The sequence below is a fragment of the Myotis brandtii genome, unplaced genomic scaffold (genome assembly GCF_000412655.1).
Source record: "Myotis brandtii unplaced genomic scaffold, ASM41265v1 scaffold456, whole genome shotgun sequence".
In the NCBI taxonomy this organism is placed as follows: Eukaryota; Metazoa; Chordata; class Mammalia; order Chiroptera; family Vespertilionidae; genus Myotis; species Myotis brandtii.
Genome location: NW_005367431.1, coordinates 4061950 through 4086751, shown reverse-complemented (window position 1 = coordinate 4086751; position 24802 = coordinate 4061950). Strand labels below are relative to the sequence as shown.

Genomic DNA, 24802 nt, shown 5'->3' with positions numbered 1-24802 from the left:
GGGGGGGGGGGGGGGGGGTGGAGATATGAATAAATTTGCATTTCAAATAATCTCCCGGCTACAGTGTGGAGGAATGTGTAGGAGGCCAGAAAGGACTCCTCCAAACCAGTTACAGGCTGCTGCAGGAGTCCCATGGAGAAATGCCAGGGGCTTGGGTTAGAGTGCAGAGAGAAATGGATGGAAAGATACTTAGTAGGTAAATTATCTAGCAATCATCTTATGGCTGCTTTTTATTGAGCACTTATTATGTACCAGCTGCTGTGCTAAACATTTCACATATGTTATCTTATTTACTCTCAGGGCTATTGTAAGGATTAAATGTTCCTATCCTCCGTTTACAGATGAGGAAACTGAGTCTCAGAGGGGTTAGGTCACTCATTCAGGCCACATAGCCAATAGGTGGCAGAGCCCTACAGCAGTGTCTAACTTTATTTTCTTATTAATCCTCACCAGAGGATATTTTTCCATTGATTTTATTTTATTTTATTTTATTTTTTTAGAGAGAGAGTGGAAGGGAGAGACAGAGAGAGAAACATCAATGTGAGCGAGGCACATCAATTGGTTGCCTCCCGCAAGCGCCCCGACGGGGCCGGGGACGGAGCCTGCAACTGAGGTACATGTCCTGGACCAGAATTGAACCTTCGACCCTTCAGTCTGAGGGCCGGTGCTCTAACCACTGAGAAAACCGGCTAGGGCAGCAGTGTCTAACTTTGATGTGCATTTGGATCACCTGGGGATCTTGTTAAAATGCTGGCTCTGATTCAGCAGGTCTCAGGTGAGGCTCAGGATGCTGCATTTCTAATATGCTCCCTGGGTGTGCCCATCTGCTGGCCCCCAGACCACACTTTGAGCGGCAAAGGTCTGTCTGCCTCCAGGGCCCACACTTGCAACCATGGTGCCTCAGAACAGCTAGAGATGGGGTAAGATTTCTGAGACGGATCAAATCTGAATCTCCATAGGCAGGATGTGGGAGACCTGTGTGGACCTCAGATAGGTAGGGAGTCATATCACATTTTCATTTTTCTATATGTGCCTTTTTTTCTTTCTTTTTAATATACTTTTATTGATTTCAGAGAGGAAGGGAGAGGGAGAGAGATAGAAACATCAATGATGAGAGAGAATCATCAATCAGTTGCCTCCTGCATGCCCCCCACTGGGGATCGAGCCCACAACCCCGGCATGTGCCCTGACAGGGAATTGAACCTGGGACTCTTCAGTCCACAGGCCGATGCTCTATCCACTGAGCCAAACCAGTTAGGGCCCTACATATGCCTTTCAATAATTCATTGAAACCCGAAAGTGAGAGGGTTCTAACTCCTCCCCCCACTCTCAGCATATAATCAAAGTCCATCTGCATCCAGCTTCTGAATTATAGATCGGGGGTTATGTCTCATCAGCAGGCATGAATAAGATCATTTTGTGGAGCACCCATAGATGGGGGTGAATTGAGAAATATAACAGATGATGTTCAGGTACCAAGCTGTCTGCTATTTCCCTGGACTGTGCTAAAAGTGAAGGAAAAATATCAACTCGTTATTCTGATCTCTCTATCTGTGTGGTCATTAGATCCCAGGATTATTAGAGACCAAATCCTTTCCCATTCTGCCCCTGCTAACAGGCCAGGTGTCTCTGCTGGGAGATGTAAATAAGGTGTGAGCACATCTTTAATGACTGGGGAAATCCATTTCCCTTCTTGGCAGCCTCCAGTTGTTGCAAGTGTGGTTCTGGGCCAGACTTGATCCTGTCTGTGTGTTTGTTTTATTTTAAAAAGAGGAGCATAGCCCTATCTGGTTTGGCTCAGTGGATAGAGCGTCGGCCTGTAGAATGAAGGGTCCCGGGTTCAGTTCCGGTCAAGGGCATATATGTTGGTTGTCGGAAGGTCAACCAATCGATGTGAAACTCTCACATCGATGTTTCTCTCTCTCTCCCCCTCCCTTCCACTCTCTTTAAAAATCAATGGAAAAATATCCTCAGATGAGGATTAACAACAACAAAAAGAGCAGGCAATAAAAGGAGAATATGTCACTGTTTCCATGCTCACCTCCTTCCTCCCCAGGTGCCTTCAGAGAACTTTCCAATGCAAACTTTCTATTAGTTTTCCCCTCTGGAGGTGGTCTGCCAGTATTCCCATTGCCTCCCTCCTCAAATGCAACCTTTCTCTCTTGGTTCCATTGTTCTGAGGCTCCCTGGCTGGGGTGGGCTTCTGTGCCTGGGCGACACACTGAATTCTAGTCACTTTTCTGCAGGAGAGAATCCTAGAGTTCCAAGACAGGTAGAAAGAGCATCTTAAATAAAATAATAATGTCTGCCTCACACTAGTAAACTATTTTTCACTTTAAGATTTCATGTCATTGTAATTTGTTCCGGTGGACAAGAAGAGCTTTCATTTGAGAAAGAACTGACAAGATGTCTTAGGACTCAGCTCCGATTGCTCTGCCTGTCTCCCTATCATTGGAGCTTTGTTTGCTGCCTTCGCAGGACTCGGTGAAGGGAAGGCTTTGCAGGCTATTGTTAGGTGTTCTGTGAATCCATAAATCACAGACTGATGGAAGGGAGGGGCTTCCAGAGACCATCTAGAGCTGTCTTCTGTCTCTAGCACAGACATGCGCATACACAAATGATAACTGCCTGTTGTGTAGTTCTAGAACCCAGTGGGAGCAGAGGTATACTTTCTCTTGGTATTTGGTCTCATGTCTCTTGATTCTTACAGTCATATTCTTGATTCTGTCCCGAATTTCGCGCCACAGCTCAGGCCGCCCTGGGCCCAGTCTGTTGCTTCACTGTCCTGGCCCGTGGTTTGGAGACACAACCAGCACTGTGCTAGTGACGTCTGTGTCCTGGCCCGTGGTTTGGAGACACAATCAGCACTGTGCTAGTGACGTCTGTGTCCTGGCCGTGACCAGTCACTTCCCCGGCACGGGTCTCACACGGTCCTGTCCAGTGTGGCTCTGGGACTAGATGATGTCTCTGGCACTCTCGTTCTCTTTGACTCTGAGATTCTGGTTCTTGCTTCTACGTACGTTGTTTCCCTTGCTGGTGGGCTTTCTCTCTCATCAAAACCCGGTTCCATCCCATCCACCCCATGGCCAGCCACCAAGCACTCCCTTCTGATTTAGGAGTAGCACCTTATCATTTATTCCTATGTTTTTCACTTTAACAACCTTTAGTTTTCACATTATAAACATTTCTAGATATTAACCATAGAAAACCTAGGTCAGTAAGAAGGAAAAAATAACTCTGACAAACATAACCACTGTCAGCATTTTCGTTATATTTCCTTCCAGTCTTTTTTTTTTTAATTTAATAAACTTATACATAGGCCAGTGAGTTTCATACTATATAGTTTAGTATCCTGCTTTTCCACTTCATATATAGTGAGCATTTTTTACATCCCTAACATTTGGAAACATCATTTTTTAAATTGATCTGAGAGAGAGAGAGAGAGAGAGAGAGAGAAACATCAATCGGTTGCCTCCCGTACGCACCTCAACCAAGGATCGAACCCACAACCTGGGACTGTGCCCTGACTGGAAATCGAACCCACCGCCTTTTGGTGCGTGGGATGACGCTCCAACCAACTGAGCCACACCGGCCAGAACTGGAAACATAAGTTTTAATATCTGTTTAATACTTTACATCTCATACTTTATTTAGCCATTGCATGGTTATTTCTGAATGAGAGCAATACCTATCCTGTCAAGCCCCCGAACTATCCAGATAAAAAAGATAAGCTTTTCTATGTGCCGTCCTCTTCTTGTGCCCCTCACAGTCCTACTTGGCCATCAGGACACTTGGGTACCCACAAAGCTCCCTTGAGATACAGGCTTACTCTTTTCTGAGCACCTCTGTTGCTCATAAGACCCTTCCCTCTGACCTGTTACTTATCCGGTGCCATGTATGGTTCACCTTGAGTCTCCCAGCCATATATTAAGCTCCAGAGCCAATTTTCTTATGTGTTATTATATTCATTAAGCAAATATTTAATGAACAGCAGTCATATACCTGTGATGTCTCTGAGTGAGTTGCAGGGCTTGTGGCAATGAATAAGGGTAAGGGGACTGACCGAATAGTTGCAAGCATAAAAGCTTGGCTGCAGGCTGCTAAGGGACTGGGTTATCAGGAATGTGGGGTAGGAGTAGGTCCTGACTTGGGCTTGGCTGGGGAGGCGGTCTTTCTGCAGAAGTGCCCTTTCAGCTGGGGTCTGAAGGAAGACAAGCAGTTGGCAGGGAAGTAGAGGGTGGGAGTCGGAAGAGCACTCCCCACATAGCTGCAGTCCAAACTGCGGCCAAGCACAGACAGGACATCTGGTGAGTGCTGCTTTGGGTGCGTGAGAAAGAGAAATTAGGACTTCCTGGCTGGGGGTCTTTCCTGTTCCCTGCTCACCCAGTGCCTGGGCTGAGCCACTCATGACTCAAAGTAGAAGACCCAAGGTTTGCGGGTCTGTGTGTACTCTGTGTGTGTGCGCACGCGCATGCGATTGAGAGAAACTCTGATGGCCTTCTGAATCCAGTCCCCAGTGGCATGTGATCACTGGTGCCATCATTCCCCTTCATTGACGTGGATGCTATGAGAACGGCCCACGTTCCAAACATCTCGGCATCCCTGCAGTGACAGCTTCTTTGAGAATATGTAGATACCCGTGATTTTCTTAATTACTCCTGTACACCCACATCTCTCTCCCTCCCTTAAGCAGAGGGGATATTGAGGATAGGGTACTGTCTTTCCCCCTCCAGACCTCTGCTCCTTTTTTCCTGCTGTCATTTATGTTTAACACCCTCCTGCTGCTCTTCCACCCACCACCTCCCTTCCCTCCCCTCACACTGACTTACTCAAGGGGCTCCGCATAAGAGAGACTGAGGGAGGAGACCAGACTTTCTCAAGCGCTCATACCCAGCAATTAGTTTCTGTTATTGGCAATTCAAGATAAATAGAAAATAACAGAGGAATGGAACCAGGACCAAAGCCCATGCAAAGTGCTTGGCATGCATTATCATGACATTTACATGTGTGTCACGTGGGGCCAGGCACGGGTTGGGGGAAGGGGGGTCGGGTCCGGTGGCCCAGGAGTTGAAAGAGCTGGATTCCAGCCCTGCTGGCTGTGCCGCCCTGAGCGTTTTCTGTTTATGGGCCTCAGTTTCATCAACAGTGAGATGGAGAGGTACTAGGTTATTCTGCCATTTGATAGAGAGCACAGGTCGTAGATGTGTCACGTCTGCCCTCCTGGTCTGTGCAGCAAGCACAGCAGAAGTTACTGCCCTGATGTGCCTAGAAGAGATGGAGCTGCAGAACATAGAGGATGCAGGTGGAAATGTCCAGAAGGAGGGGGCCGAGGCAGGAAGGGAGGCCAGAGATAGAAGGAAAACAAAAGAAAGCCTGGAAGTGAGGTGACAAAAAATAAACACATATGATAGATCAGTGGTTCTCAAGTGTGGCCCATGGACCAGCAGCGTCACATGGGAACTTGTCAGAAAAACAAACTCTTGGGCCCACCCCAGGCTGCTGAACCAGAAACTCAGGAATGAGGCCCTTTTTACAAGCCCTCCAGGTGATTCTGGTGGGCACTGAAGTTTGAGGACCTATAGGATGGATGGAAGGAGGGGTGGACAGAAGAGGCTAGGAGAACCAGATGGGTATGTTAAAGGCTGACCAACCAGTGTTTGTTGATCACTGGCATTTCATTTAAACCTTTCAGGATTGTGGTAAAGCAGGCCTGTTATTCCCAATTCAAAGATGAAGCAACTGAGGCTCAGAGATGTTTAGTCACTGGCCAAAGTCAAAGAGATAGTGACAGAGATAGAATTCTTCGCACTATACCAAGCTGCTCCCCACCCATCTGTCCCTTAGCTCCCTGCCCTGGTTCCCTCCTCGGTCCCACAGTCACCCCAGAGCTCTGCTCTGCTCTCCTGCTCTGCAGCTGCCATGCAAAGGCAAAAAGGTGGCACCATAGAAGCAAATAAAGGAGACCCTGGGGAAGTGGGCTGGGCCCACTGTCACCTTGCATTCCTCCAGCTCAGTGCCAAATGCAGCCAGGGGACCAAGTTCCAGTGTAACGCTCCCAAGGAGCTGACATAGTTGCCTTCATGTAGTAACAACTCACACACTCGGTGACAACGTTGACAGATACTCATGGCTGCCTACGTGTGCCAAGCCCTGTGCTGGGTGCTGTGGGAGAAACTGAGGCAAGGTCCATGTAGTTCCTGACTTCAAGGAGTTTATAGTTCAGAGCCAGGAAAACAACCAATAACAGTGACCAGCTGGGGTACCAGGGAGCCTGGGACAGCCAGGGTAGGTCCAGCCAAGTGTTGGAGGAGTTCGAAGAGACTCATGTAGGGACAGCACCAAGGCTTTGGGGACAGTCTTAATGCTTTGGAGCCAGAGGCATGAGTTCAATTCCCAGCACTGATTCACTGTGTAACGTTGGGCAAGTCGCCTCATGTATGACCTGTCTCCTTTTCTACAAAATGGATTTCGCTATCCTTCGCTCGGGGATTATTCTATTTGATTATAACAGGCATCATTCAGTGAGTTGTTTCCTTCCTTCAGAGGATCGCTTGAGGCCAGAGCAAAGCAGAGGCGCCTTCCTGGACGAGGCGGGCCGCTGCTTTGGCTCCGGCTGTCTTCTCTAGGAAATCTATGCCTCGGTTCTGGACACGTGGGGTTGTCCAAGGACAATGGCCTGTGGGCAGCTGTCACTAAGAATAAAATTATAGCAAGAGGAAGTCATTTTCCTCAATTTGGAAGATTATTTTTTGAATGTGATTTCAAACCCTGTTGCAAAGGGCAAAGCTGGGAGGCCAGTCCGCACTCCTGGGAGGCGCCATGCTCATGTTGCCCACCTTTTCTTATAGATGATGCAGTTCGCCTGGCAGAGCTACAAGCGTTACGCGATGGGGAAAAACGAGCTCCAGCCCCTCACAAAGGACGGCTACCAGGGCAACATGTTCGGTGAGTGGCCTTCGGGGAGGCCCACTGCCCCCCTGGTGGCTGAGCTGAACTTATTGTTGTTGTTTTTTACCTCCTGAGCTGTGTCCCTATTTCTCCAAGTCTGGGTTCCTTCTGGACTGTTCAGGTTTCTGAGCCTTCTAGATCTGGGGCAACCCTTACTCTCCTCGCACACTTCTTTGTATGCCCTGATCACTTATTTCTTAGATCAAACAAACTTGGAAATGTAAGTGGGGGCCGTGAGTGATGGAGACTCGTTTAACCCACCCTTCCAAGGATAGCTGTAAAACGACATTGGGTGTTTTCACAGAGAAACTGAACACATTTCCAATGAGATGGCCGCATACGCTGCCTTTAGGGTCCAGGGGGGTGTCTCTCGCTCTCTGACTCGGTGAAAGTGTGAGGGAGTAGCACAGGTACTGCTGTGTGTCGGTGGCTGGTCTTTGACCTGCGATTCTCCTAACCCAGCACCTCAAAAGCCTCCCTCAGCCAAAGAGACTGCAAGGTGCCTTATTGTGGGCAGGGCCTTGGGTTTCAAATTTAACACCCGTCCAAGTTGCCAGCTCCCCTCTACGCAGGTCTCTTATGTGAAAAGATGCTGGAGGCAGCCTGACTCCCTTCTCCCTGAGAGGCAGGAGCTAGCTGGGGCTGGAGACGGAAAAATTCAGTACCTGTATTCCTCACCCCTTAGAGACATAGGCTCCTGAAATCGAGACCCAACGAACCAAATCAGATCACAAGTCCCAGGAAAATCTCAAAAGCAGGTTTACAAGGGGCAGCCCCCCAGTGTATGGCCCTGGCAGAAGGACTGGTGTTGTGGGAAAAGGGACCTCCCTGCCTTCCTCCCAGTGGTTCTCAACCTGTGGGTCGCGGCCCCTTTGGCGGTTGAACGACCCTTTCATGGGGGTCGCCTAAGACCATCCTGCATATCAGATATTCACATTACGATTCATAACAGTAGCAACATTACAGTTATGAAGTAGCAACAAAAATAATTTTATGGTTGGGTCACAACATGAGGAACTGTATTTAAAGGGCCAGAAGGTTGAGAACCACTGCTTAACCATCCAGCTTCACAACTGTTTTGGCTGTTCAGACAATTCACTCCCCTTGTGAGGAGGGGGGGTGTATTTGAGTAGCTCCCCCACTCCCCAATTATTATAGGACTGTAGGGAATTGAGAATGTATCAAAAAAATGTAAAGCAGGCATAGATGCAGCCTCTATTGACATCTTGGCTCATATCCGTCCAATCTTGTCTTCTGTGTGCTTTTCTCCCCTTCTATATACAATTTTATGTCCTTTTTGCTTTCTTGACTTAATGTTATATCATAAGTGTTTCCCTAACTCATTTAAATTTTTTCATAAAGGATGCTTTTAGTGGTTGCAATTATTGCCGGGATGTGCCATAATTCATTTAACCATCCACTAATGTTGGACAAAGGTTGTTTCCAATTTTTCGCTCTTAAAAATAATGCAGCAATTATCATCTTTGTGCATAAAATGTTGTCTTAGGATAAATGCCTAGAGAAGACTCCTGAGTGAGAGGGGAGGATGACAGATGTTCCTTTACCCTCAAATAGGCAATGTGTGGATTCCAGGTTAGGTGCACAGCTGCCTTGCCTGCCTAGAACACAGACTTTCCCCACAGCCCACATCCACACTGGGAAAGATGGCTGGTGTGGGTCTCGGCTGTTGGAGCTTTGGCTTCTAGTGTAAGTCAGGGATGTGATCCAGGAGGCTTCTTCTCTCTTTCTTCCTAACCGTCTGCAGATAGTCAGGGAATTGGTGGAGGTTGGGGCAAGGCTGTTGATTTCTGACCCTGCACAGCATGGGTGTAGCTATTAACCAGACTGTCAACCGGAGTAGAGGGAGTGCCATGGGGAGCACTCTGGGAGGGATTAGGCTAAACCAAGTCCCATTTTGCAAAATTCCTCAAGGCCCCAGATGTAAACCTCAGCCCTCCTGCCCCTTTCCAATCAGTGAGCATGGTGGAGAGTGGGAGCCTGGAATGGTGGAAAGACACTGGACCTTGAGTCAGAAGACCTGAGTACAAGTCCTCACTCTGCCTTGAACTATCTGTGTGACTAAATTCAGGTCACTTAACCTCTCTGGGCCCCTGTTCGCTCATCCTTCACACTGGGGCTGCTATGAAAGTGGGCCTGAACCTGCAAGTATTTATAAGTGATTTACAATTTCCGTTGCAAGAAATGTGTTTGGCAGTTGCCCATGTGAGCCCATAGAGTAGTGGTTCTCAACCTTCTGGCCCTTTAAATACAGTTCCTCATGTTGTGACCCAACCATAAAATTATTTTCGTTGCTACTTCATAACTGTAATGTTGCTACTGTTATGAATCGTAATGGAAATATCTGATATGCAGGATGGTCTTCGACCCCTGTCAACCATAAAATTATTTTCGTTGCTACTTCATAACTGTAATGTTGCTACTGTTATGAATCGTAATGGAAATATCTGATATGCAGGATGGTCTTAGGCGACCCCTGTGAAAGGGTCGTTCGACCGCCAAAGGGGTCGCGACCCACAGGTTGAGAACCACTGCCATAGAGGGTTCTGAGGTCCCATGGGTTATCTGTCTCCCAAGTGTGGCTTTGGCAGAGCCCTGGGTGCCCCAATACCCAGTGCCTACAGCAGTCCTGGCAGTGAGCAGAGCCTTCCTTCTGCAGTCAGAAAACGAGCCACAGTGGGTCCGGCTCTTAGGAAAGGAGGTGTAAAGACCCAGGCACCAGCCGGGAGAGCTGGTCTTGATTTACTCACTTTTTCACTCAACAGATGCTTATTGGGTGCCTTGCCCGATGCTGATCACTAGGGATATGGGGTAAATGGCACAGCAGAAACTCCATCAGTTCTGCCAAGACATACACTGGCAACCCTCCCCGGGTCCCTGGGGTCTGTCCAGGTGCTCTCAGAGAGAGGTTGTCCCTCTGAGGTGATCACAGGTGAGCACGTGAGCAGTCCTTCACTGGCTTTACTAATAGATTCTGTGCCTCAAACCCAACAGACCAGGGTTCAAATTCAGACTTCACAACTTCCTGGTGTGTGACCTTGGGCAAGCCATTTCTGTCTGAGCCTGAGTTTTTCTGTAAAGTAGAGCTAATAAAGACATCAACCCCCAGCCCAGGCCTGCCTGACACACAGCACCTGCTTAACCAGTAGGGTTATGATTACTGTTACCACAAATGGGTCTTGTGATGCAGAGAAGAGGGCTTAGGGGCAATCTAGGAGCCTGGGGGAGGCAAGTTTGGGGTAGACCCATGTGGGGCTTTGAAGCCAGGTGATTCCCAAAGATAAAAGGAGATGGACTGGCCTGAATGACACGCTTGTCTTACCCCACTTCTTTTTCTGGACTCACGGGGGAGGCTGGGCAACAGCTTTCCTGGACCCTGGCTGCGGCCGTCATCAGTGACCTCCAATAAACTGGGCCCTCTGGGGAGTAATCAGCTGGCAGCAGTGCCCGCCCTGCCCACCTGGCTGAGTCGATGTGCAGGGGACCCTGGGCTGCCCCTGGTGCTGTTTGGACACGGGCTCTTGCAGCCTCCTCTCCAGGCCTGCGGGGCCAGGAGGGCTGCATACGGGAAAGGGTAATGAGTTCACACCAGTGCCTGGCTTTGCAGGATTTACAGGAGCTGCAGCGAAGACATCAGATGGCAGCCTGGCCTTCCTGTGTGGCATTGCACCAAATTGAATCCCCCTCCCAACCGATCATGTGCCCCTCCCTGAATATGTTCTTACTTTGTGACAAGACCACTAGGTAAGGTGTCTCTCAAGCCAGTTCTTGTGTCCTAAGCAATTCAGTGTCAAAACGGCTTCCTTTTTACCAGCCTCCTGCTGAGCAGGCCCTGTCAGGAAATGTTCCCAAGACTCCAGAGGCTGTGAGCAAAGAGGACACAGCATGCTGCTCACCTGGACTCTGGCCCCTTTCCCTTTCCTCTGAGAGGTGGCCAGATGGGACAGTAAGTGTCCAGAGGGGGTGGAGGAGGTGGAAATAGCATGGACTGAGGACCCAGTGGGCCTGAGTGGAAGCTCTGAGTTGCCATTTAGCAGCTGAGTGGCCTCTGAGAAGCACCAGCCATAAGCAGCAGAGGCCCACCTTCCTCACCTATAGGAAGGGGCTGCTGCTAGGATGTGGGGGAATTTCAAATAAGCTAAGTGAAGAGCATGGACTGTTGGGGCCAGGCAGCTTGGATTTGCATGCTCTTGTGCCACTTACTAGCTGTGTGATCTTGGGCAAGTTGCTTAACCTTTCTGGGCCTTGGCATCCCAGCTATAAAGCGGGGACAACAGTACCTACTCACAAGATTGTTTTAAGAACAAAATGAGTAAATACATGAGAAGTGCTCATATTCATGCCTGGCACATAGGCAGCAGCATTCTTCAAATGCAGCTGCTCTGAGGAGGATATAAGGCCCTTGGGACAGTGTGCTTCTCCTGCTTTGACCAAGGTGTGCCCAAGCCCTCTGGACCCAGGGACCACATGAGGACTCCAGGATTTTGCCAGCCTGATCCCTCTTTCCGTTCTCCCAGCTCTTGAGCGTCCATGGCAGAGATTGTGTATGGGCAGCCCACTGGTAGGCATTGTACCTCTCACCCCTTCATTTAAGCAGCTTACAATTTCATTTTTAACAGGAGAGAGGCAAAGGAAGATTAGGGTTCAAGGCCGTGAGATAAATTGGCCTCCTGCTAGCATTAGGGTTTCTGGGTGAGGAGTTAGTGACACCTCACACTGGGTGCCAGCTGCCAGTCTTGAAGCACTTAATGAGCATTCATGCTCCCAAGAAGCCAGAGCAATCTGTGAGAATTTCATCCTGCTTGGCAGTGGGGAAATCTTCCCAGGGCACAGAGTGCTAGGAGGTGGCCACCGAGAGGCCCTGCAAGGCAAGTCTGACTCCCTCATCTTAGAGTTGGGGTAATCAAGCTCAGAGAAGGGAAGGGTGGCACAGCATATTAATTCTAGGGCTGGCACCACCCACTCTGAGATTGGTGAAATGTCCAAGGCCAGATTGTTGAAACATGGGCCTGTGGTCATGGCCAAGTCACCACCAGGAACTAGACATTCTCAAAACGTTAGCAGGAGCAAGCTGTGGGGAAGTGTATGATTTGGGGGCCACGATGCTACCGCTCCCTGTACATGGGTCACATCAGGCATTGTTGCTACACTCTCTTGTATTCTCCTCACAGCCCTTACCTATCTTATCCTCATTTCACAGATGAGGAAACTGAGACTTGGTGACTTTTGGGACTTGCTTGGTCACACAGTTATCAAGCAGGGACTTGATCATAGGTCTGTTGGATTCCAAAACCCAATTCATCAGCCACCATGCTGCCCTGCCCCCCAGCGATCACATACAGTGGCCATGGAGAAGGGAACTGGGCAGAGGGATGGCCTCAGGGTGGGTGGTATTGCATCTTTACTCCTCTGCCCTCCTGGGAGCCGGGGAAGATGTGTACTTCATGGCCAGGTTCTGCAGCCACCCATCTGTAGGCATCAGTATTTATTGGACTTCAACTGAGTGGTCAGGGCTTGGAAAAAAGATTCAGGTTTCCCTCCTTTCTTCCAGCACAGGAAAATATTTTAACCCTGTCCAATTACCTAAAAACACCTCACTGAAAGCTGAGAGGTGCATGGATTCAGGAACCAGACAAGCCTGCGTTTGAATTCTGGCTCTGCCACTTACTAGTAATGTGGCCTGGGCAAGTTTCTTAACTTCTCTGCACCTCAGTTTCTCCATCTGTACAGTGAGGATAATACCTATTTCACCTAACAATTGTGAGGATTAGATAACTCGGATGTTTGTAAACACCTGCCCATTTACACTCACTAGCTGTAAGCTGCTGCCATTGTTATATTTATTATAAAATAATTGTGAGAATAATTATATTCCAAGGAAAGGATCATAAGAGGCTCTTGGTAAGTTTTGTACAATGAAAGAATTGCCTCTTGTGGTCTCTGCCTGCCCTACGTCCTGGGTTTGGCTGGGGAAGGGCTGGGCCCTGCTTTGCTCTCTCTTCCTCTCATTCTCTTCACTGCCTTGACCTCTTCCTCTGTCACAAAGTGCAGTTAGAATCAGCAAACTGACCCTGTAAGAGCAGCCTTCCTGCCCGGTCAGCAGATGTGATCTCAGGCATCTTCTCTGTGGAGGACGGAGGTGCTTGCGTGGCCAAAAGCAACGCCCCCTCTCGAGCTGGCCTAGGATGACTGTGAGAGCCCCAAATTGGATTCTGCCTCTGTCCTGTGAATCCCTGATAGAACTGCCAACCAAATCCCTATTTCGAGGGATGATTTATGGCCCTGGGTGAGTTAAGAGGCAAAATGAACAGAGCATGATTTTCAGATCACGGGCTGGGAATGCTTGGCCTTGGCAGAGAGAAAAATCATCTTTGCCTTGTAAACGGAGCAAATATGATGTTGAAGAGGGAATAAATCCAGGCCCCAGGATGTCATTTTTACAATTGCTTTTTGGCGTGTGACTCAGTAGTGCCTTCTGCAAACTGTTCGCAGTCTGCTACACGTACACGCCAGTCTCACTGGGTCTTTTTGTGGGTGACAGTTTCTCTACCAGTGTGGCTGCCTGGGGAACTGCACACTTTGCCAGTTTGTGAAAACCACCTGCTTCCCCAATTTTCCTCAAATCTCCATGTTGTTTCCATGGATCTCTGACTTTGTTTCCGGGAGGCAGCAGTTTTGACTTTGGATATACGCCCAGGTTCAAATCCCCAGCATTTACCAGCTGAATGAAATTGGGCAAGTCACCAAGTTCTCTGAACCTCAGTTTACTCACCTGTAAAAAGGGCAGGGGGCAGCGTTAGGTAGCCCCAGAACACTTTCTAGCACATAGTAAATCCTCACAGAACATGAGTTTGTGTGTTTTTTTTTCTCTGCACACACACACATATCCTTCCTAATTTCCTTCTCTTCTCCCCTTTTATTGGGTAACAGAGTACTTTGATGCATCTGGCTGAAAATACTGCAACCTCTTTTTATGAGTTTTGTTTCATGAGTTCTTTTTCTTTTCTGAAGAAGAAAAACAAAATACTGAGTGTCCATAGTCCTTGGGAAATCACTGCCAGGCCGTGGCGCACATTCCTGACCCAGGCCTTGAGTTTGTTTGGAGAAAGAGCTGTCATCAGCCTTGGAAGTGGTGATGTTGCAATTCCTTGGATAGAATGGGTCAGTCTTAAGGGCAGCAGAAAAACCTTCCCGGGAGTCACATGTTTTTGGAGCTCTAGTTGCTCCATCTGGAGGCCAGAGACTGTCACATTGCAGAGCAAATGGATTAGAGGCACCTGGTCCCCGGCAGATGGGCCCTTAGCACAAGGAAGGGAACGGGATTAAAACATGAGCCCCCCCATATGGGAAGGACAGGCAGAACTGGCAGTCACAGGTCAAATGCTGTCACCCAGGATGGTCTCCCTGTGGCCTTGAATGACACATCCATGAATCTTCAGCCACTTTCTGAAGACCAGGAGGTCTCATGGGAGCACACTGGGGATTATCAAAGCAAATCATTCACCTCCTAATTAGCCTGCTTATTTTCACACTCTGGTCCCGCTGACCACTCATGGCATGGTGTTCCGCACCCTCCTGCCTCAAAGATTTTTTCCCCAAGCAGTTTCTAATTAAGATGCATCTTGGATGTTCTCTTTTACTTTTTGTTTAAAAGGCTTCCTACCAGCACAGAGCATAATTTATTTCTCTAGAAAATATAGTAGCAGGTTGTAAAAAGAAAACTCGAGGTTAGGAGTCTTGGGTCCCCATCCCAGCACTGGCGCCAGCAGCCTCCTGAGCCGGCGTCCTCCTTGGGGACTCGAACAAAGAGGACCATACTCTTGGCCCTCCCTGTCCTCTATGTGATTCCTGGTTGGTTACGAGGTTGGTTTTTGTTGTTGGTTTTTCACCTCTGCTAGGCTATTTGGGCTGTGCTGGTTCTCCTGAACCTGAAATTTTAGTAGCAGGTCTTGTTCCTGTCGGGAAGCAGTGAGTCAGGGTATCTATTCCCAGAACAAGTTGCTGGGGATACATAAGATGATTCATATTGAAACTGACATCCCCGGTGGCGACGTGTTCCCACCCACTTTCCATAGACCTTTTCTCCTTTAGAAACAAGGCTGAGCCCACAGCAGCCAGCCAGCCCCCTTTTCTTTGCATGGCATTGAGGCAAGCATTTGCCAGATTTCCCAGCAAACTCAGTGACAAATAGGTATGTGAATTCCCAAAATCTCAGACTGGCAGTGCCAGTTGGATTCTTTGAAACCAGCTGGTCCAATTGTCTGATGATGGGATAAAAGGCACTGAGAGGGACAGGGACTCGCAAAGGTCTGACAGCCAGGACTTGAACCCTGCTTTTTAACTTGAGCCTCTATCTTTTTCTTTTCCTTTTAATTACTTTTAAAAATTGAGATGTAACTTATAACTTGCAAACAATAAAATGCAGAAATCTTAAGTGCACAGCAGAATGAATTTTACATACAGATTCATCCCTGTAACCAACCCCGCAGACAAGAGCATTTCCGTCACCACAGAAGGTTCCCTCAGACCCTCCTAGTCAGTAGCCCCCAAGAGTCACCACTGCTCTGACTTCTATCACCTTAGATTTGTTTTATCTGCTTTAAAATTTCATATCATATTGTATATACTGTGTTATGGTTTACTTTTTTCACTCATAATTATATTCTAAACTGTAGTTCATTTTTCAAGTTTACCCATTCTAGTCTTTCTGGACAGTTTTGTTTCCAGTATTTGGTAATTATGAGTAAAGCCGCTATAAACATTTTATTGTTATTGTTTAAAATTTAGTGACTGGTTATTTTCATTAGCCCTCGGCCATTACTAATATACTTTCCATTCCTATATAGCTTTGTCTATTCTGAACATCTATAATAATAATCTATACTAATAAAAGAGTAATATGCTAAATAGACCGGACGTCCTTCCTGACAAAGCCAGGGCTGGAGGGAAGCCAGCCTGGGTCCTGGGTGCCGGAGGGAAGCCAGTGCCGGCAGCCGGGGGAAGGAAGGCCTATTCTTGCACAAATTTTCGTGCATCAGGCCTCTAGTTTCATATAAAAGGAATTGTATCTGGCCTTTTGTGACTGCTTCTTTCACTTAGCATATGTTTCAAGGTTCATTCACATTGTAGCCAAGTATCAGTACTTCATTCCTCTTTATTGCCAAATAATATTCTACTGTACGGATATACCATGTTTTATTTATCCATTCAGTAGTTTTGGACATTGGGATTGTATCTACTTTTTTTTGGCTATTATATATAACTAGAGGCCCGATACACGAAAATCGTGCAAGGGCCTTGGCCCCGGCCCCCCGCCCGCTGCCGCTGCAGCCTCTGCCTGCTGCCGCCGTGGCCGGAGGGCCTCTACTGCCTCTGCCGCGGACCCTGCCTGCTGCAGCTTTGTCCGGAAGGAAGGATGTCTGGAAGGACGTCTGGTCTAATTAGCATATTATGCTTTTATTATTATAGATGCTACTATGAATATTCATGTATAAGTTTTTATGTGGACATAGGTTTTCTCTTGGGCATATGCCTAGGAATAGAATTGCTGGGTCACTTGGTAACACCATGTATATCCTTTTGAGGAACTGCTAGACTGTTTTCCAAAGTGGCTGCACATGCGTTTGAGAGTTATAAACACTTTTTGCACATGTTTTGGCAGAAATAAGCAATCATTTATGTGGAGATCCACTCAGGATTTGAATTGCTGGGTCATACTGTATTATAATATGTTGAGCTTAAGTTGAATGCTGCCAGTTTTCCAAAGTGAATAAACCAATCGGTAGTCCCACTAGCTCTGATGAGTTTTAGTTGCTCCATTATCCTTGCCAATGTTTGCTGTTGTCAGCATGCTTAATATTAGCCTCCTGCTGAATGCTGCCTCCCTCCTAATCAAACCTTCACCTCACCCCGTGTTCAAAGCTCCAGCTTCCTGGGCCTGTGCTCCCTGGAGCTGAGCTGCCCTGCACTGCCTGCTCAGTCCTGGTCTGGAGAGGGTCCCTGTTCTTCCTGCCTTCACTAAGTGGTGAGTCCGGGCTCCCAGGCCACCTGCTTTCATTGAAGAAAGAGTGGTTGGCAATGTCTTCCTTCACTACCCCCACTCTACACTGTCTTCCCAGTGAAATAGGGTGGCCTCTATTTCCCAGCCCACCCCAGCTGAGATACACAGACCCAAGAAGGCATGAACTGGAATTTCTCTAGTTTGGTTACTGTGCCTAGACAGGGGAGAAAATGTAGACCTGGGAGTCAGAAGACTTGAGTTTTCCAAATCCCGTTCTACCTATGACACTGGGTGAGTGTCATGTTTCCTTTCCGGGCCTCGATTTTCTCTCCTGTGGAATGGGGATGATGACACCTCCTCACATGATTATCACTGGGATCACATGAGAACATTTCTTTATCTGTCAAGGATTGTTCAGTGCCTACTGTGTGCCAGACACTGTCTAGACACAGAGGAAGCAACAGGGATCAAGATGGACACCCACATGGGCCTCCCAGGCTAGTGGGGAAATGAAGGCATAGACTTACTTGTAACTTCAGTTAAGGCAGTGTGAATGCTATGAGATACAAACTTACTGCAAGGGCTCCTTAACTCATTCTGGGAGGGATCGGCTTCAAAAAGGTTTCCTGGGGAAGTGACCTCTACACTAGGGCCTGAAACATGAATGAAGAAGTATAAGAGGCCCTGGTTGGCTAGCTCAGTTGGTTAGAGCATCATCCCAATATGCCAAGGTTGCAGGTTCAATCCCTGGTCAGGGAACATACAAGAATCGGCCAATAAATGCATAAGTAAGTGGAACAACAAATTGATGTTTCTTTCTCTTTAAAATTAATAAATAAAAATTATTTATAAAAAGATATAAACCTTTTTTTAAGAAGCATAAGAGAAGGGTGCACAGGCCTAGAGGGGTGATTGAGCAAAACCATGGCCCCTTGGGGTCTGAAAGATGTTTAGTGGGGCCGTGGCTGGTGTGGCTCAGTTGGTTGGGCATCATCCCATGCACTGAAAGGTTGCTGATTTGATTCCTGTTCAGGGCGCATGGCCGGATTGGGGGCTCGATTCCTGGTAAGGCGTGTGCTAATCGATGTTTCTCTCTCTCCCTCTAAGTATCAATAAAATTTTTTTAAAAAGTGAAGTTTTCTCTGACTCTCTCATTATTCACCTTGGGCTCCCTTAAAAAAAATCTGTTTAGTGGGATGCAGGGGGCAGCATGGTAAGAGACCATCTGTGAGCACTGCTGCTATATAAATAGGGCCCAGGAATGTAGCTCCCCAGTACTTTCTCCCCACCCCAGACCCCAAGAACCAGGAGACCTGGCCTCTAATTGCTTCTTGGCCGTCTATCTGTTCTGTGACCCAGACAAGGCATGTCCCTCTCTGAGCTTCTCTCTCCACATACAGCGTGGGTGTCTGGCATACGGTCTCTCATGTTACTTCTAGGTCCTAAAATAGGAGTGATTAGGCCACTTTTGGGTGTGTTTCTCCCTGGCTGAAGAGAGCCTGGTGCATCCGAGTGGGCAGCTAACTCAGTGATGGAGGCAGAGATGCCGCACTAGTCACGGTGGCACCACACAGGGTGAGGACCAAACTAGAACCACTTTCTGGGAGGTGGGAGCCAGGACTTCATTCCCCTCACCCCTTGGGGCCTCTCTGGCAGGCAGTTGGGATCCCTGCTCCACAGAGGGCTGCTCTCCCAAGCATAAATGGTCGGATGAGAGCCACACAGAGCTCAATGGGAATTGTTGGAAATGTCTGAAGAGAGCCTGGAGGAGAACAAAGAGACCCGGAAGTGTGTTGTCAGCACAATTTGGGGCTAATACTCAAGTTTGTTTTTCTTTTCATCAAGACTGCAAGGCGGTTGGAACTCCAAGGCTCTTGCTTTTTTTATTTTCAATCACTGGATAAAGCACGATTGCATTTTCTCCCCCAATAACTTTGAATTCTGGAAATAGACCATGTGGGGATAATTGCTGTTGTCTAATCCCACCGATGGCCAAGCAAATGATTAGGACGGGGAGGAAGGGAGCCACCGGGCGGAGGCCGTCAGCCTGCTTCTTATCCAGCAGGCAGGGCTCAGCTCCCCAAATAATGCTGTTCCCGAAATAGAAATCGCCCAGAAATGCATCTGCATATTGTTTTGCAACAAGTAACTGATAGCACGTGGGGACGTGGAGCGTTTAAGTTATTTCTTAAGTTTTAATTTAATTCCACTACTTTGCATTGAGTACCTACTGTGTGCCAGATTCTGAGCTGGGTATGGAGTGGGAAAGAGGGTGCAAAAATGAACAAAACACAATGAGCTCATTGAGAGGAGACAGATAACATCTGGCTGTGCTGCCAGACAGAGCGCGTGGCTAAGACACGTGCAGGGGAGAATGTGTCTCTCGGGACAGTTGCTGAGCAAGTTCCTGAGACTGTTTACCAAGTTTTCATGAAGTTCCCCACATGTCATTGCAGGGGCAATCACAAAGATAGTGGCATTTGAGAGGCATCATACGGGAGAGGTTGGATTTTGACAAACACCAATGAAATGTTATAGGTGGAGGAACAGCACAGGCCAAGCCTAGGAGGTCAGGCTGGGTGGAGTGTTTTCTCTCAGAGAGAGAGGGGGGTGCTTGGGGAGAGACAGAGGCTGCAGACCTGGAGTGGAGGGACTGAGTCTGAGCATCCGGCACCCAGCTAGGCACTCCCCAGCTGCCCCTGCACCAGGCCAACGTCTCCATTAGGCACAGTGCCCAGCTTTCACAAAAGTACTTTAATTTCTTTTAAAATCAGAAGAAAAATATGAATATAATAATGAACAGATAATAATGACTCCAGCCTGAATTATATTCAACATCCTATCAATGCAATTGTAAAAGATCGTTTTTAGTATTTTTTTATGGTGGTAGGGTCCATAGAAGTCAGAGGTCAGCCCTGCTCCTGCGTCCAGTCTTCCTCGCCAGGTGAGGCGCCTAGCAGCCTATGGCTGCTCAGACGTGAGGGGCAGGATTCCCTTCCTTCTCCTTGTGGTGCTTAAAGCTGGCAGATAGAGCCACCAGCAGCTCAGGTGCTTGGTCTCCGTTAGTGCCGGTGGGAAGGGTGTCGCCGCGGGTGCCACCTGCTAGTACAGGCACCGTTTAGTGAGTTTCATCTATTCCTCACGGTACCCCTCTGAGGCAGGGGTTGCTATGACGAGGAAACTGCGAGTCTGAGAGGAGGAGTAACTTGTCCGAGCCTGCAGAGTGGCAGTTCAAACCAGGCTTATCTACATCCAGAGCCCACAGTCCGGGTTCCTGCCTTGTGCATCACTGGTGTGGCTTCAGGCCCAGGTGTTTTGGCGGGACACAGAGGTAACAGTGCATGGCAGATCAGGGTCTTCGTGTGTATTGATTGAAAGGAGGTTGTGACGTTCTCTGCTGACCCTGCTCAGCCTTGGTCCATTGTCCCTCTCCCCTGCATTAGGCTGTAAAAACAAAGCCAGAGTTGTTACTTATCATCCCCAAACCAAGAAGGTAAAATCCCAAGCACCCCCGACAAGGCATGACCCTCTCCACGGTCGGAGGGGATGTCAGGGGACTGGGCAGGGAAATGCCACCTCTCCTGTTCTTCCCACTGTGACGTGGCTTCGTCTGCAGGGCCTTGAATTCCTGGGCCATGAATCACACCCAGACCCAGACCTAAGTGCAAAAGCAGGTCCCTCGGCCAACGGCCAACGAGACCTACTGTCTAGGCTCCCCCAGGTTCCGAGGGTCAGGTCTGTGGCTCTGCCTCCTCCTTCAGGGTACAAAGCTGGGCAGCACCACAGAGATCATTTCTCCAGAAACATCCCAGAGTCTGCAGCTCAACTCACTGATAGGAGGAAGCAAAACCCCTGAGAGAGGATCCTGGTGATTTGAGGCAGTTACACCAACTAGCTAGGATCACAGGCTTTGGCACCAGGCTTCCTGGCCATCATTTCACCACTTTCTCACTGTGTGATCTTGGGCAATTGAATTAACCTCTCTGTGCTATCATTTTCTCCCATAGGGGGAAAAAAAAGGAATAACAATACCTACCTCATAGAGTGGTTGTGAGAATCCAATTAGTTAGTACATGTAAAGGCTTAGAGTAGTACCGGGTATTAGAGCTGCTAATACCATCGTCTCCATCATCTGTTAATAGTCAGCTGCCCAGGAAAGCAGGAGAGTCAGAGCTGCTAATACCATCGTCTCCATCATCTGTTAATACTGTCAGAGCTGCCCAGGAAAGCAGGAGAGTTGTGTCCATCCCTGCTCTGCCAATGACTGCATGTGTGACCTTGGACATCACTCTTTCCCCACTCCTCCCTGGGATGGTCTTGCTTTCTATGAAATGAGTGGTTTGCACCAATCTGTGGCTCTTAACCAGGGGAAAGCATCAGAATTACCTGCAGAGCTTTTACAAACACAGACTTCTGGGTTCCACCCCATAAATTCTGATTCAATGGATCTGGAGCTTGCCCAGGATCTGTATTAAAAACAGAATCTCCATCAGTGGTTCTGATGCACAACACATTAGGAACCACAGGACCCTCCTCGTCTAAAGTCCATTGCTCCTGAAGTGATCAGGCCCCCTCCCACAGCCCCATTTGTCAAGGTGCCTTTAGCAAGGGTGATCCCCTGCCCCTCTGTGCTGAGTCTGCCGCCTGGGTTGGGGTCCCACTTTATCGGAGGCGGCAGGCCCCCGGGTCAGCAGGAAGGCTGTGTGGCCTGGAGAGCATCTGCATGGTGTAAGTGGGTGGGGTGTGTCCAGGGGTTTTCATTCAGCAGATGTTTGGTGAACAGGAGCATTTGCAAATGGCAGCAGGACAGTTGTGAAATGGGGGTGCTTACTGGCCCTTGGAACTTAGGGGCTAGCCCCCTCACAGATAATGTAATCTATTCTCCCTGTAACTTTGCACTGTTTCTGAAATGTGCCTGAGAAGGGCTGGTGGTGTGGATGTGTCAGCCCCACCTTCCTACATACCCAGAAAAAATATTTTGGATGCTTTTGATAAGAAAAGCCTCAAGGAGCTTTTTTATCATAAATGGCCCATCTCCTTGGGCACTGTTGGACCCTACCTTCCCACCTTCCCCTGGCAGAGCTCATCCTGTTGCCCAGCCCACCTGCAGACCCCTGCCTGCCATTCCGACTTGGCTCCTTACCACTTTAGCATATCTCTGCTCCCTTCTCTGACCAATAGGAGGGAAAGTAGGCAACTTTGGCCCCTTTGTCTCTCCTGAGGCTCAGTGGCAGAACAGCCTCTCCCTATCCCCTGTATGGTCCTTCCTGCCTCCAGTCCTGCTGTTCCTTTTGTGAGGTATGTTAGATTTGTGTTCCTCTCTTTGAAGAACAAGCTCTGTAGTAGAAACTGCTTCCTGAAGGCAGGCACCTCTTCGGACTGACCCTTACATCCCGTGCTGGCTCCGGCAGTCCAGATGCTGGAGGTGGGCAGGTGAATAAACCAAGCCGCTCCTGTCCTGAGTCCAGGGGTGGGGAGCAGAGACAAGCAGGCCGCTGGGCACGAGCTTGCTGAAGAAGCTCAGTAGTGACTATAGCTTACCCATTTAACCACTGCAATTTGGCATCTGTCTGAGGTGCTGGGTAAGCATCTTGTCAACTTCAACACAGCTGACAAAGTTATGACACGAAGATGTTTAGACTTCTCTGTTTCCCCCGACCTCCAGCTGAGCCTGTTAAAATGTCTCTCTTTCCAGAGAGCTGATTTATGCTCCAAAATTCCTCATCTCAGCGGGAAAGGTCTCTTTTTGGAGTCAAATAGATATTTGCTGTCATCCTGATCCTCTGATGTTGAATTCCCCTGGGGGGGGGGGGCATGGTTCATATCTGGGTTGTTGCTGACTTCCAAGGTTGATGTCCCATGGGACGGAGCGATGGGGAAGGACATGTAAGGATGCTGGAGACACTTTCATTTTGAAGCCACTCTTCCCAGACACTAAACCTTGAAACGTGGATTTTCCCTCTTCTAAGGCTGCTGTTCGTCATGCCTCTTCTCAGTTGGAGAGTGATGAGTTTGAACAAATCCCTTTATTCGTGTTGGAATTATCTGAGTGTGAAAACCTTTTTCTACCCTTAAAATTACTTTATCTCTTTTTTTCCTTTAAAAAAATGTTAAATGTAATATATGACCATTGTGGAGAAATTAGAAATTACAAGTAAGAACTAGAAAAAAGGCTTCTGAAACCCCACCAGCCAGAGGTGGCCCATCGTTTCATGTGTTTCTCTAGATACATCCTGTGAAAATGAATAGATATAAATATGTATTTTTGCATCAATAGAATTATATGATAATGCTATCTTGTTTTACTTATCAGTATTTTGTGATTACCTTTTCAAGCTGTTAAATTCTAAACACCTATATTGTCAGACTTAATGGCTGTGTGGTATTCTGTTGTATGGATGGATTATATATGTATGTGTGTATGTATATGTATATATGTTCACATATATATGTATACATTTTATATATTTTCTCATTCCTATTTCTGCAAATTTAGATTATTTTTGATTTTTTTTTTTTACTGTTCTAACCAACGGTAAGATTAATTTCCTAATTCAGTTCACTAATCTTAATACTTACCCTAATGTTTTCTTAGGATAAATTTTTAGACTAGCTAGCATGTCCAAGCATTTACCACATGCTATTCTGCTGAGTGCTTTAGATATATTATCTATTAGAACTTACAAATGATTCTGTTCAGAAATGGCTGCATTTTACAGATGAAGCTACTGAGGGCCAGAGAGGTTATGTACCTTGGCCGGGTCACACAGCCAGCAAATTGTAGTCAGGATTAGAACCCAAGCCCTTTAACCCAGAAGCTTCTGATACAAAAGGTTAGATCTGTTTCGCCTCCCACTGTGTGGTGTGAGGCTGCCTGTCCCCTACTCCCTCTCCAGCAGCTCTTTACTCAGGGATTGCCTGGCCTGAGACCTGGTCTCTCAGAGTCCCCTCAGGCCCACAATTGCACAATGGGAGCACTTGTGCTGGGAAGATCTGAACATGCTCCTTGCAAACACTGGGCTCTGACTGCGGGATCCTTGCAGGATACTCTGGGGAGAGTTGGGCATTCACAAGGCACCTGAACTCTCAGCAGGAAGTGCTGGGAAAAGAAGGGTATGAGGGAGAGGCAGATTCCGGAACAACGGCTGTGGGTTGTACTTGTGAGATACTGCTCGACTGGGCAAATCCAAGGTCAGGGCCAGAAGGTAAGACCTGTTTTGCAGGGACTTACCAGTGAACACTAGGCCAGGCTTGTGGCCTGGAGGTGAGACCAGGGCTCTCTTCTCATGACCCTCACTGGCCTGGCTCAGCAGCAGCAGCTCTGCCCTTTGAGGACAACAGAGTCCCGCTGCCTTAGACCTTGGAGCTCTGCTGTGGAGCTGGGGCACGGAGTGTGACCAGCCCTGATACATGGACATTACAAGGGAAAGCATCTCCGAGGATTCCACTTGGCAGGGAATGTATGTCTTGGCCCAGCAGAAGAGCTGGATGGGGAGGGCTTGCCCTCCACTCGGCCCAGTTTTCTCTTCCTGATTTATCCATAGATTGAGCTTGATGATCCAGACTCATATTCATTCAGCTAATCACGCGAGTTATTTCTGCAATTTAGGTCTTCAAATAAGTGCACTTGGTTGCTGAATATGTGATCAACCACAGATTTCTCATTCTTTAAAACCCAAGGAGCGGAAATGCCAACATAGAAAGCCATCGCACAAAGGCAGAGATTTCTGAAGCACTGAAATCAGGCCGTTCAATGACCTGGCCTCTGGACCTCCCATCATGCTGCCTCTTGGCCCATCAGTGCTCCATGCAGAGGCAGGGGTGGGGAGGGCGGGG

At 48.1% G+C, this 24802-nt stretch overlaps 1 protein-coding gene across 1 annotated transcript in view; it reads left to right on the top strand.

The window, feature by feature from the left end:
* MAN1C1 (mannosidase, alpha, class 1C, member 1) overlaps window positions 1-24802 on the top strand; it is a 138753-nt gene that overhangs the window by 49687 nt on the left and 64264 nt on the right. Inside the window, exon 3 of the mRNA XM_005875264.2 lies at window positions 6849-6945. Within this exon, the coding sequence (XP_005875326.1) occupies window positions 6849-6945 (97 nt within the window). The remainder of the gene's footprint in view (window positions 1-6848; window positions 6946-24802) is intronic.